This window comes from Eupeodes corollae, chromosome 1, assembly GCF_945859685.1.
Source record: "Eupeodes corollae chromosome 1, idEupCoro1.1, whole genome shotgun sequence".
NCBI lineage: Eukaryota > Metazoa > Arthropoda > Insecta > Diptera > Syrphidae > Eupeodes > Eupeodes corollae.
The window spans coordinates 47,241,204-47,255,367 of record NC_079147.1 but is presented as its reverse complement, the minus strand read 5'-3'; the positions used below and the strand labels follow the sequence as shown (position 1 = coordinate 47,255,367).

General features: G+C 31.9%; 1 protein-coding gene across 1 annotated transcript; it reads right to left on the bottom strand.

Moving 5' to 3' along the window:
• Nucleotides 1-12,260: 12,260 nt before the first annotated feature.
• LOC129940532 (uncharacterized) lies at nucleotides 12,261-13,047 on the bottom strand. The gene is made up of 2 exons (XM_056048901.1): nucleotides 12,492-13,047; nucleotides 12,261-12,425 (listed from the first exon to the last, which is right to left on the bottom strand). Exons 1-2 carry the CDS (start codon nucleotides 12,675-12,677, stop codon nucleotides 12,294-12,296), a joined length of 318 nt encoding a protein of 105 aa, XP_055904876.1. The 5' UTR covers nucleotides 12,678-13,047; the 3' UTR covers nucleotides 12,261-12,293.
• Between the last annotated feature and the right edge of the window lie 1,117 nt (nucleotides 13,048-14,164).

The window sequence follows — 14,164 nt, the reverse complement described above, 5'->3', positions numbered from 1 at the left end:
GAAAATGTTGCAAAACAATTACATTTCTTTAAGTGTTCAATTATAATAAAAAAAGAATCTTACGACTAATCGTTTCAACGAAGGGTCGGCCCCAATCCTCTCCTCCACTTCCTCCAACGCTTCTTGCGTGGATATGGGCAACAAATTTTCGGGAAAAACATCAATTTTTTCTTTGCGCTCCATATCCACGCACAACTTATCGATGATTATATTCATCGTTACTTCAGTTTTTGCAAAAAATTCGGTAAGCATCTGCTTCATTGCGGAGGATTCTTTGTGAAGAGAATCGAGCGAGGCTTTAATTTGATTTTGGTTTTCGGTCAGCCTTTGGAAATTGGCCTCCATGGCCAATGCATTTTGGGAAGATTTTCCACTTGCATGTGGTAAACTTTCAACTGCTTCAACTGGGCCGTCAAGGAGTTTGCCATCTGTTATTATCTCTGACATGAGTGTGTTGAGGTCAGAAATGATGACCGGCTTGACCGGTTGACCGGCTACAAACTTTATGTTTTATAATTGAATTCATTTTGAAGGATGCAAGGCGAGCTCAAGGAATATTAAATTGTTGTTTTTATTATTAAGGAAACGAACGAAAGATTTTTTTATATTGAAAGATACAAGGCGAGTTAAATATAGCTCTAGGAATATTAAATTGTTGTTTTTATTATAAAGGACACGAACGAAAGATTTTTTATATTGAAAGATACAAGGCGAGTTAGATATATAGCTCAAAGAATACTAAATTGTTGTTTTTATTATCAAAGGACACGAGCGAACGATAGAAGAGCACAAACTGAACTAAAAACTAAATATGGGCCAACAAAGCAAGTAAAAAACAATCGCTCGTCATATGAACAAAAGTAAGAAAATAACTGAAAAAAGGCAGTTCACGTTATTTTACTACTCATTCCATATGAATGCAAGTAAAAAAATAACCCAAACAACACGGCTGTGGTTATTTTTCTACTTGCATCCTATGAACAAAAGTAAGAAAATAACTGAAAAAAGACAGTTCACGTTATTTTGCTACTCATTCCATATGAATGCAAGGCAGTTCACGTTATTTTGCTACTCATTCCATATGAATGCAAGTAAAAAAATAACCCAAACAACACGGCTGTGGTTATTTTTCTACTTTTGCTACCTACTATATGAACAAATAAGTAAATAAAATGAATATAATTGAAAAAATAATTATTTGCTTACCTTTTTCTCCAATTTATATAATTATTTATTTTATTACACTATACGCCACAAATCACACTATAGAAAACGATATTAAATCAATACACGACCGACAAGCAACGCACTCAACTTCATCAACTCAACTGCAATCTGCAAGACTGAACTAAAATGAAACTGGTTAATCGGGTAATGGAAAACCCAAAAAATATGAAAGGAGAGAAACAAAAATAACAATCGCGATCAGTGATACCACTGCAAATGAAATGTTTCTATTTGGATCTTTGTATGTTTAATGGGATTTTACATTGAGAAAAGAAATTAATTCTTCACGGATGTGTCGCAATTTTTTTTTTCCCTTTAATAATGAATTACATTGGGAAAATTATTGAATGTTTTACAGGACGAATTGATTTTTCTGAAATCTCTTTTTGGAGACAGATTTACACATATTCTCTCACGGATTTTCACATATACTACGAGTTTGCCATTTCGGACATTTTGGTGTGTTTGTTAATATTCAAAACGTTTGGTGTTTGTTGCAAGATTTGCTTAAAAAATTATTTTGGCGAATGTAAATTTACGAAGTGTGTTAAAATGCACATTTTAAATTGAAGAATAATTATAATCATAAATTTGTTTAAGTAGTATAAATATCGGACTTGAGGAATAAAATGCTCCTCCCTAGTGTAAAAAATGTGCTCCGAGCATCAAAATTGCTCCTAAAGGAGGACATCTGAATTTGAAAGTATGGCTTCATTAATCGGAGTACTTTCATTGAAGCTATTTGAAGGTGTTTTAAATCGTCATCGGCTAACATTGAATTCGTTAATGATAAATTTAAATCTCTCTCTAGAGAAATTTTTTCATCTTCTTCTTCTATAGGACTTTTAAATTGAAGACGACGTTTTACAGTAGGTGGTTTTATTTCTTTAAATTCATCATTTATGTTTTCATTATTTTTCACATTTTTCGCGATTTTCTGTAAGGGTTCAACAATTGTTTTGAACGTGTTTTCAATTTCAGTATCTTTAATCAATTTTCCAGTCTTGAGGAGCATATACTTTTTCTTTAAAGCTTTCTGTGTATTTATAAGATTTTTAAGCGTATTCATATTCGTATCCATAGCTATTTAGAGTGTTAGATTACTTCTAATAGGATCTGAAGAATGGGTAGTCCAATACAGGACGGTTCAATACAGGACGGTTCAATACAGGTCGGTTCAATACAGGGCTATTCAATACAGGGCTGTTCAATACAGGGCTGTTCAATACAGGGCTGTTCAATACAGGGGCTGTTCAATACAAGGCAGTATAATACAGGTAATATTAAGATAGGTGTATTAATATGAAAAGCAGTTTCACGACTGTATCAATTTATAAAATAACTGTTTCTTTAAAAGATTTTTTATACCGTCCATTTTTAACGCAACTATCTTTATCAATAACTAAAAACCCATACAATTCTTTCCAGCATTCTGAACACAACTCTTTAAACTGTTTGAACGTCATATCTGAATTAATATGATCATTAAAAATATGTTTCAAATTAAGATCATCTTGCTTGAAAAGAATTATATAGTTAGCGTTATCTCGAATCAAATGTTTTGGAATGTGTGTATATGATTGGCATAAGTAGAAGCTATCTACACCGCTATGTCGACCCATACAAAAGTAGTCTCTTATGGTATTTTGTTTTTCACAAGCTACATCGTCAAATATGAAAACTGAATTGGGTTTAGCCTTAGAAGGCAGCATAACTTCACAATTATTTGAAAATTCATAATAATGCATTTCTTTTATTGATTTTATAACCTTTTTTAGATATGCATATTTTGGTTGATGCAATGATTTTGAATAAAGGTATATATTTTCAAACTTTAAACCATTGACATCTAAAAGAATGCTTAACATAACGTTTGTTTTCCCACAATTAGATGGGCCTACAATTATTCCTCGAATACTATTTGGAAATAATGTTCCATGCTTCTTTTTTTGTTTTACATTTCCATCAAAGTTTTGTACAGAAATAGCTTCTTGCTGTCTTACAAACTTCATTTTGTAGAATGAGGCTTTTACACATAAATCCCCGTGTTTTATAAACATTATTTCATAATCGCTCCATGCGTCTAAGAAAACAGTTATATAATGATTGATTTTAAGACCCACTCTGTTAGTTTGAATAATTCAGTTCAGGGAAACGGATTGGTTAATTCAATAATAAACAAACTTCCTTTTGAGTTACATCTACCATCTTATAATTTTTGTGGACCTGGAACTAAACTTAAAGAGCGTCTTGCTAGAGGAGACCGTGGAATCAACCAATTGGATGAAGCTTGTCGAGAACACGATATTGCATACAGTAAAAGCAATAATTTGAATTATAGACATACAGCCGATAAAATTTTGGGTGAGAAATCCTGGCAGAGGTTTAGAGCTAAGGATTCAACACTACCAGAAAAAATAAATAGTCTTTTAGTTACGAGCATGATGAAGGCTAAATCTACTCTTGGAATGGGTATATCATCAAAAACAAAAACAAAGAAAGTCCGTCAGTGCCCTAGGATTAAGAAAACAAATCTATTCAAAAATGCGGTAAAAGAAGCCAGAGCGGCAATAAAAAATCTGAACACTGAAGACTCAAATAAATTAGCAACAACGGCTTTACATGCAGCCAGACAAATAATAAAGAAAAAACGTAGGAGTATAACACTTCCTAGAGTAATACCAATTCCCAAAGTTGGAGGACTTTTACCATTGCTACCTATCTTAGCAGGGTTATCAGCTGTAGGTTCTCTTACCGGTGGTGTTGCAGGAATGGCGAAAGCTATAAACGATTCAAAGATCGGAAGACAACAATTGGAAGAAAATAGACGTCACAATAAAGCTATGGAAACAATAAAACTTAAACAAGGAAAGGGCCTTTATCTGAAGCCATATAAAACTGGTTTGGGGTTATTTTTAAGTCCGCAAGAATCAAAAAACTATTAAAAATGCTACCCAACCGCCCTCTCACTAACATAGATATATCGCATTTTGGCAAAAACTATATCCCAAATTTCCGAGGCGTTTTTATGAGGGATGAATTGCCAAACAAACCATTTAAAAGAGAGAGTGGAGTCGTAAATTTAGATGATAATAGTGGGATCGGTACCCATTGGGTAGCATATAACAAAAATAAAAATAATGTACAATATTTTGATAGCTTTGGTAATTTAAGACCTCCCCAGGAAATAGTAAGATACTTGCATGGAAATAATATTTATTACAATCATAAATGTTTACAGCGTTTTAATACATTTAATTGTGGACATTTATGTTTGAAGTTTCTTGTTGATCAGAATAAATAAGCTATACATTATAAAATTCGTTTCATTTCTTTTCCACTGATAATGTCGATAACACTTACACTGAGCGGGAACAAGTCTACTCTCACAACAGAGTACTTTCCACCAATAGTATTAGACTCGAATTATGTTTGTGGATTAGTGGATTTCCAAACATACAACTCCATACCTAACGTTGATGTAATGAATAATTTATTTCATTTAGGTAATGATGTAATTAAACTTCCTATTGGCTCTTACGAAATTGAAGATATAAATAATTTTATTCAAGAAGGGCTTTTAAAAAAAAATAATACGGCAAGCGTAAAGATCAGAGCAAATAACAACACTTTAAAATGTGAAATATACTGCAGTGAAGACATAGATTTTTCACATCCTAATTCCATTGGTTCACTACTGGGGTTCAGTAACAGAAAACTGGTTGCAAAACAAATGCATGAGTCAGATCTTTACGTTGATATCAATCGTGTAAATACGGTGAGAGTTGAGTGTAACTTAATTGACGGAACATTTATAAATAACCAATCTGCGCATATACTTCATCAATTTTCAATCAAAGCCAGTCCAGGGTATAAAATAATTGAGGTTCCTAAAAATGTTATTTATTTACCAGTGAACGTGAAGAAGATAAGTTCAATAACAATAAATTTGTTAGATCAAGACGGAAACCTTATTAACTTTCGAGGTGAATTAATAACGATACGATTACACCTCAATCACCAAAAATGATAATTTATAATACTATATCTGATGCTAATAATTCCTATAAAAGACAGGGTTCACCGGGCTCTATAATCAATGCTTCATCAACTCCTAAAGCAACAGTACAAACGCTAACAGAAGCAAACCAATTGTTTTTATTATCATTAGGATTCACATTGAAGAAAAGAAAATAATAAATTCAATTTAACAAAGTAAGATATGCTGAATATTTTTCAAGAACCAACATTTGATGATAGTATTTCAAAATACGAATATCATTCCTATTCCCCGTATTTAAACAACTTCGGTAAAAATGACATCATCCACATCTGTGTGCAACATCAAAATCTCAATATATTACCTTCGGAAAGTTACATTTATGTTGAGGGGACTGTATCGAAAAATGATGGATCGGAAGTCAAAAAGACACAACTTGTAAACAATTGTATAGCATTTCTCTTTGATGAGATCCGATATGAACTGAATGGTATTGAAATAGATAGTAATCGTAATGTTGGAATCACAACTTCTATAAAAAATTATATTTCTTTGAATCAAAATGAAAGTGTTATGTTGTATAATGGAGGTTGGTGTCCAAATTCTTCATTAAACTTAGATGGACCATATTTTAATTTTTGTTTGCCGCTAAACAAACTTTTGGGTTTTGCAGAGGATTTCAAAAAAATAATTCCTAATGCTCGACATGACTTAATTCTAACCCGTTCTCGTACTGATGAAAATTCACTAATAGCTGATGCAGATGAACAAGCGAAGATAACATTACTCAAAGTTCAATGGAAAGTTCCGCATGTTCACCTTACTGATTCTTTGAAATTGAACCTATTCAAGTCTATAAATGATAATGACACTATGAAAATTGCATTTCGTAATTGGGATTTATATGAATATCCTGTCCTACCTACAAGTGACCATCATATTTGGAATGTTAAGACCACTTCACAAGTTGAAAAGCCTAGATACATTATTGTTGCGTTACAAACTAACAAGAGAAATCAACTGAAAGAGAATCCTACCTATTTTGATCATTGTAACGTTACCAACGTAAAGGCATATTTAAATTCTGACGTTTATCCATACGAAGACCAAAATATATCATTTAAAAACAACAACTTTAGTATTATTTATCAGATGTACTGTGAGTTTAGAAAAAATTATTATAATTGTTCAGTTGCAGAGCCATTGCTAACAAGAACTCTCTTTAAATCACAAGCACCGATTTTTGTGATTGATTGTAGACATCAGAATGAAATAGTGAAAACTGGACCAGTTGATATTCGTTTGGAAATTAAAACAGCTAAAGAACTACCTCCAAATACATCAGCGTATTGCCTTATGCTGCATGATCGAATAATAAATTACAATCCTCTGAGTCAATTAGTATCTCGAAATATTTAAAGATTTAGTTCAATATAGCTTATAATCAAGAACACACGAACCCTAGCAATGGCATTCATCATTGACATTCAAGGTTTTAGAGGTCCCAATGACAAGTTGATAGTTAAGGAAATAGCTATTCTGCGTGGCTGTAGCCATCAGCACTTCATTATAACACCTCCGTTTGACTTTAAGCATTTACCAACAACATTAAAAAGACAAGCAAAATGGCTATATCAAAACCATCATGGTTTGCACTGGAATGGCGGATTCACCAAATATAATAAAGTGGAAGAATTTCTTCGAGATAATATTATAAATCACATTGTTTATGTAAAAGGCGATGAAAAATTACAATGGATAAAGCGATTACTAAATGAAAACGTTGAAGTAATAAATGTTGAAAATATAAACTGCCCCAACTTCAAAGAACTGAAAAGACTTTTTCCAAGTGAGACAAGATGCTTATCACATAGCAAATGCTGTGCCCTGCAAAATGTATTTTTAATTAATAATTTTGTATGCAGCCAGAATCTAAAGATTTCCTAAAAATGTAATGTGAAATAAAAAGCAACAATTTTTTTTTTTTTTTTTTTTTTTTTTTTTTTTTTTTTTTAATGTTCTTTATTTTAAAAATTCCTTAAGCTTAACATTTTTTTGTTTTGTTTTTTCTTATATAAATAGGTTAATAAATAAAAATAATTTACTTAAAATTAACAATATTTCTTTTTTGTTTTTAATGTGTATTCATTTGATAATGACCCCATGCGTAGGTGCTTACTCCATCTTCCCTTATATATCTCTTATCATCAAGATGACTTAAAACAATCTTATTTAGCTGTTGTGTATAGATTTGGTGAGCAAAAGATCGAAAAACAAACATTTCACCATGAAAAATTCGTTTGTTATACAAACAATCCTTATAGCTGGCTAAATTTATATCATTCAATGCTATTTTCTTGACGCCTTTAGCTTTTTTTACTTCCGTTTCTTCAACAGAATAAGAATACATTTTCGATCTTAACCCAATAAATTCCTTCATTATCTTCCCAGAATTTTCATCTTTCATCATACCCAAGACTTTTTTATTTTTTATTGGAATATTATAGGGATTATCAACTGAGTATGCAGAAGTATCGAAATATGAATCAATATCATGTTGAATATCATTATAAAAATCGTGAGTTTTTATTGTATATATAAATGAATCTGTATCCATATAGTTTAATTTTAAACAATTACCATATTTGGGTTGCATATAGCTATAATGGAAGTCATACATTTTCCATTTAGAAAACTCTAACACACAAAATCCCAAGTACAACGGCTTATCGTAATAAGTATTAACTCTTTTCATTTGAATTGCCGTCATTTCATCAGTGAATTTAGTTAAACTATGGAAATTCGGTTTTGCTATTAAAGCTCTAGCTCCTAGACGTTTTTTGTGACTCCCCCAAGAGGTTACAATCTTAACATCTTTTCTTTTATCTACGTTTTCCATAGTTTTCCCAAAAACACTATTGTTCATTAACTTAAAGAAATTTTTCTCAAAATCGCTCGTAGCTAAGGTGCGATGTTGATTATTCAAATCAATATATTTTTGAAGCCACCTAGATTGTTTAAACTGTAAAACTCTATGTATACGAATGAGTTTTAACCCATTTTTAATACATTGTTGTAGATTTTTATAATGTATAACATAATTTTGTTTTGGAGTTAAATCTGCTATTAATTTCGAAAACTTTGATTGATTTACTTTTTTGTTTTGCACACACAATGGTAAATCATTATGACATTCATGCAAGGAATCTGGGTATTCTAAGTCTACTTCATATATATACCCGACTTCCGAGTCATCTGAAATATTCATTAAATCAATGTTTTGAATATTATTAACCCATTTAATAGATGAATAAGGTAGAGGACAAGACATTGCCCACCCATATAAATTGTTGGCATCAACATACATCAAATACTGTGAATCTTTTGTTTCATCATAGTTTTGCATATATTTATTGTTGGCAACTGAGTGGCGATGTGAACATTGAGAGATGCCTCCTCTAATACCCTTCTTTATGAAATTATATATTTCAATGTCTTGAATAAGATCCAGCTTTATATGGGTTTTTCTAAGCATTGCATCCCAAGATAACCCTGGTGCTGTGTAATAATGACAGGGATCAAGTTCGTAAATACTTTTACAAATAATTTTAAAATTTTCAAATATGTCAGCTAGTAGAAGAACGTCAGTTTTTAAATATAACTCCATATAATCTGAAAGAGTCTGACATTTAAAAACTGTCCATACTTTTTTAGCATGATTGTATTCGCTATCGGAGCAAGCTTCACCAGTCAATTTATTTTTAAAACACTCTTGAGGAGGAAGGGTTTTTTCCTCTAAACTCTCCCATGTTTTTACATGATCATAGGGAAATACACCTTTCCTTGTCAGAAGCTTAAACTCTTCTTCAATTGGAAAATTAGATCTTATTAATTTAAAATCACTTGGTGTTAAGTCTTTTGTAAGGGAATCAATGCTAGAAGGCATAAAACGTAGAGAATCCAAAAATCTCAGTTCTATAGTTCTGTTATCAAACGTATGTAATGTCTTTGAAACAGAAATATAGCGCTCCTTATTAAGAGGAATGCAAGAAATATTTCCGTTGTATGAAGCAAGTTCTTTGATAAGTAAATGCGAATCATACCCGGTGAAATTATGGAACAATATTGGGAAAAATTTAGGTTTTTGGTAAATCAAATTACATTTATTATGCGCTGGGCCATTATATTTGCCTGTATAATGACAATGATCTGCAACTCGATCTGTTCCTAACTCTTTGTTGCAGATATGACATAATGGACAATTTCTTTGATATTCTAAATCAATTTCTGATAAAAGTAGCATGGGTTTAGAATTTCTTTTATGTAATTCATAGCAATCTTTTATCAGAGAACTAACAAAATCTTTTACACAATTGCTGCCTTTAAACATTTTAAATCTATTGAGAGAACTATCACAAGATTTTATAAAGTAAGCACCTGCGCATGGGATATGTTTTTGAATATTTAAACTACTACTAATACTACTACTACTACTAGCATTACCTGGGGATCCTACTTCCTCGAGGATGCATTCGAAATCTGCATATATTGTGAAAGGCACGTCCATCTTCCGCTCAAAATGTTCAAACGATACAGTCTTTTTATCGTCGTTGGGCATTTTTGTCACCATTTTACAGCAGTTGTCCTTGTGCGTCATCAGTTTTTCTTCAGATATAAATCTTAGCAAGCACGTGTTGCAAAACCAAGATTTTCCTCTGTAGTTTTTCGCCTGCGTTGAAACAAGTCTAAAAATAAAAAATTTTAAAGAAATTAGAAAAATGTATATGTTTTAATAATAGGTAATAATCAGATCTATAATTGCAATAAAGCTTACCTTGATATGCTTTTAATCCAGACAAAGTGCGAAATTCCCTCGTTTTGCAAGAGAATTAGATTGATGTGATTTCTCTTCTCCTGTGGTGTAATGTAATAGGGTCCTACTACTATCTTCTTCTCATCGTCAAATCCAAACACATTGATGCTTAAAGTAGGGTTTAGTGTTTCAAACTTAGAAATATCGCTAAGTCTTAAAGGAAATTGCAGATCAGCGAAATCAATTCTGATGTTATTTTTATAAATCGTTCGTGAACTGATATCTCGTATCTTGTATGTTTCAGGTTTATGGGTATTGTTCTTTCCTTTGCTAAAAAGTGCTGAGATGATGGCCCATTTGAAACAATACTCATCAGTGTTGTGAACGTTTATACAGGCTCTTTTTCTAGAAAGAAAACTAGGCAACGGTATATGTCTTGAACCTTTGATTGGTGTGTATTGATTTATGTTTATTTCCACGTGACATATCCGCAGCAAGGCCCATCCACTGTCTTTTTCTTGAAATTCTTGCATTTTCGTGTCAATTTCATCTATCATATTCCTATATGAAGAAATTATATCACTGCCTTCAAGTGCAATTTCCATTTTTGTGTTGAAACTTTTAAGACTTAGCTCCATTTCATCCTCCGACGTAAATTTAATATACTCAGCAAACAATTCTAAGTTGAACTTAACACTTTGCAACTTTTCCAGGTGATCTTTCAATTTTCCTAGAATTGCTGACTCTGCTTCATTGAGAAACTCAGGGGGACTTAGGTTTTCTTCACTCTTGTTTTTATAAATGAGAGTTTCTACTCTCCCATTGAAACAACTTTTCAGCACCAGGAAGTCATCAGAAAGGAGTTCTGCAACAAGTCGCTTATGGACATTTCGCCGTACATGGTTTGTCCAATCTCTTGCATTGATGTTCAGCTCACACACATCACAATATTTTATTGCAGACTTCTGAGTTTCTTCTGCGTTCGAAAACATGGCCTCTATCAAACTGATGTGTTCAATACTTTTTAAGTGATTATCCCACTGACAAAATATAACATCTTTTTCGCAGATTTCGCAACGCGTTTTCGCTGGTCCAGCTTGAGTCGAGCAATCACCGTTTTGGAAGATTTCATGATCCAAAGAACTGTCTTCAAATAAAAGTTCTTGTTGCATTTTTAAATGTGCCTTGCTCTTCAAATGGTTATTCCATTGACATGGGATCACATTTTTATCACACACCACACATAATCTTTTTGCAGGGGCAGCTTCTTTCGAGCCATCCATTTTCTCAAATAATTGCTTAACCAATTCCGAATGAGTATTGGTTTTAGCATGATCAATCCACTGCCCCTTTTTAACACTTTTTTCACACACATAGCAAAAGTTTTTATTTTCACCGTTAACCGATTCCCTTAAAGACGTATGAATTTTCATATGTCTTTTCAAATTAAAATTTTTGGAAAACGATTTTCCGCAAACTTCACATAAAAACGACTTCATGATTGAATTGATTTTTGGGTCGTACCGGGGTGAGGTATTCTTTAAGAATAAGAATATTTTGAATATATCAGCTAGGTTTGTATATAGCTCAAACATCTTGAATATCAAAACCGAGTTAGTAGATAATCAGACTCCCCTTAGTAAGTAATCTACACCTCATAAATTTAGTATTTTATTATTTTCTAATGAATCTCTGACTATGTACTGTAGATAAGTATACATCATAATTTATTCATCTAGGATTTTCTGATGTTCATCATGCTTTAAAAATTGACACATATTACTTTTGGTAAAATATTTATATTTCTGATTTTCTAGTGGCCTCATAACTTAAAAAGTAAGTTTACATGATGATGGTATACGTGAAGATAGTTTATAATTTATTCTTTTTAAATTTACTGACCATCCTTTGACCCAATAAATTTAGTATCTATGATTTTTTAAGAAAAAATGCTATTAAGTTTGTATTTTATGGTTTTCTAGCTAGCAAACAGATTTTGAAACTGTAATATGCTTTTCTCGCCTTAATAACTTGTTACATGCCCAATATAAAAACCTTAAAAGTATATTTAAATACTATTGATTTTGTATGAATTCAGTTTAATTTATTTTCGCTGATTAACCAGAGGTAAACATGTTGAAACCTGTCAAACTCTTCCCCTCATAAAGTAAACACTTTTACGCAAATGAAATGAAAAGAGGCAATTAAAAACAAAATATGTATGCTCAGAACATGTAAGGTTTATTTAATAATTTACAGTTCTTCTTCAATTTTAATACTAGCAGTTCGTCCTAACGGACATAAATAGGTAAAGTTGAATGAACCTCGATTGATTTCGGTTATTGCAGCGTCTGACAATTTGTTGTATCGCATTGGGAAGAAAGTCTGAAAGAAAAAAGTCTTTAGTATTTACGTTTTTAAACGTTTTAAGAAATAAAAATGGAAAATTACCTGAAATTCGCCCAAATCAGCAACAATTCGTTCTCCAAATTTCGTAACACAACGTTTCAGTTTACCAATACGATATTTTTCATTTTGTTTTAATTCAATAACCTTTTTACAAGGCTTGAACAAAACTTCCTCTTCAACTTGTAAAAGTTCTTCTCTGAGATTCATCGTCGACGGTATGAGATACATCCTAAACTGAAACAGCTATTTATACAGAAATTTCTGAAAAAAATGTGGAAGGAATTTAGTTTTAATCACACCAAATTGGACAACGGAAATTTGTATGATAAGAAAAGTAAACCTAACCAACCCGCCAACATATCTCCTTGAAGATTTTAATGGTCAACCTATTAGTGGATGTTTTTACGAAAAAGAATTACAAAAGACTAAATACCCTCATATTTATCTCGTGGAAAAAGTACTTAAAAGTAATGGAGACAATGTATATGTTAAATGGCTCGGCTTCCCACCGACTAACAATTCATGGATTAATAAATCACAATTATTATAAACGACATAAAATATTTGTTTCCTTTCTATTATTTCTTAAATTGTTTTTCATAAATTACTATCAACCTTCAAACAACCAATGCATCTTAAAGTCAATGAACTCCCACTGATGTAATATGATCTCATTACCATACAAAACTCATATACCCATACTCTAATGAAATCTACCTACAAACCATACAAGAATCCCTTTTTTCTAGCATCCTACTGTACAGTGTACATACACCGCATCCTCCACGTCAATATTCAAGCTAAAAACATAAAAAAATTTTGTAGGTACATCACTAACCGCAATTCACAGTCACGAAAACTAAATTCACACCAAAATTCACAATTTACAACAACAAAATACATTTTACCCAAATGCTCTATTCCTCAAGTCCGATATTTATACTACTGTATAGTTGTTGTAATTAACATGCATGAAATTTTCCCATCCCTATTCCCATGCCCAAAAAAGTATATTCTTACAGTCCCAACAATAGTTTTCTACCAACACTTTTTTTTTTTTTTTTTTTTTTTTTTTTTTTTTTTTTTTTTTTCCTTACATTTTCCTTACATTTTCATTCATTATCAATTCGAAATTTCCTATCACATTTTCAATCCCCACAAATTTCATCCACCTTTTTTTTCCACACACATGACACTCAATGCATACTGCCCATGATACTACACCAACGAGCCAGTGTCATAGCTGTCCTCCTTTAGGAGCAATTTTGATGCTCGGAGCACATTTTTTACACTAGGGAGGAGCATTTTATTCCTCAAGTCCGATATTTATACTACTATTATGGGCTGACCCCCTATATTCACCTGTTAAGTGACAATGATCCCTTACCTTTATTTCTCCTAGTAGTATGTTGATTTTGTTGCGGCATATTATGCATATTGTTGCCTTATCAAAGCAAGATACCTGCATCGCTGAGAGAGGTTTCATCGGTGTCACGGTTTTAATATGCTTATTGTATTGATGAATTGTATCTCCAACTAAACTGTGAATGAACTTACTAGCACAGTTTTCCCCTATAAAAAAAAAAGAAATAAAAAAATATAAGAATTTAGTTGATAAAAAAAAAGTTATTAAATATTATCTATAAAAGTCCGCATTAAGTCTTTGGTTTCATCAAAGGAGCATTTCATGTAGTATGAAAATGCACAGGGAACGT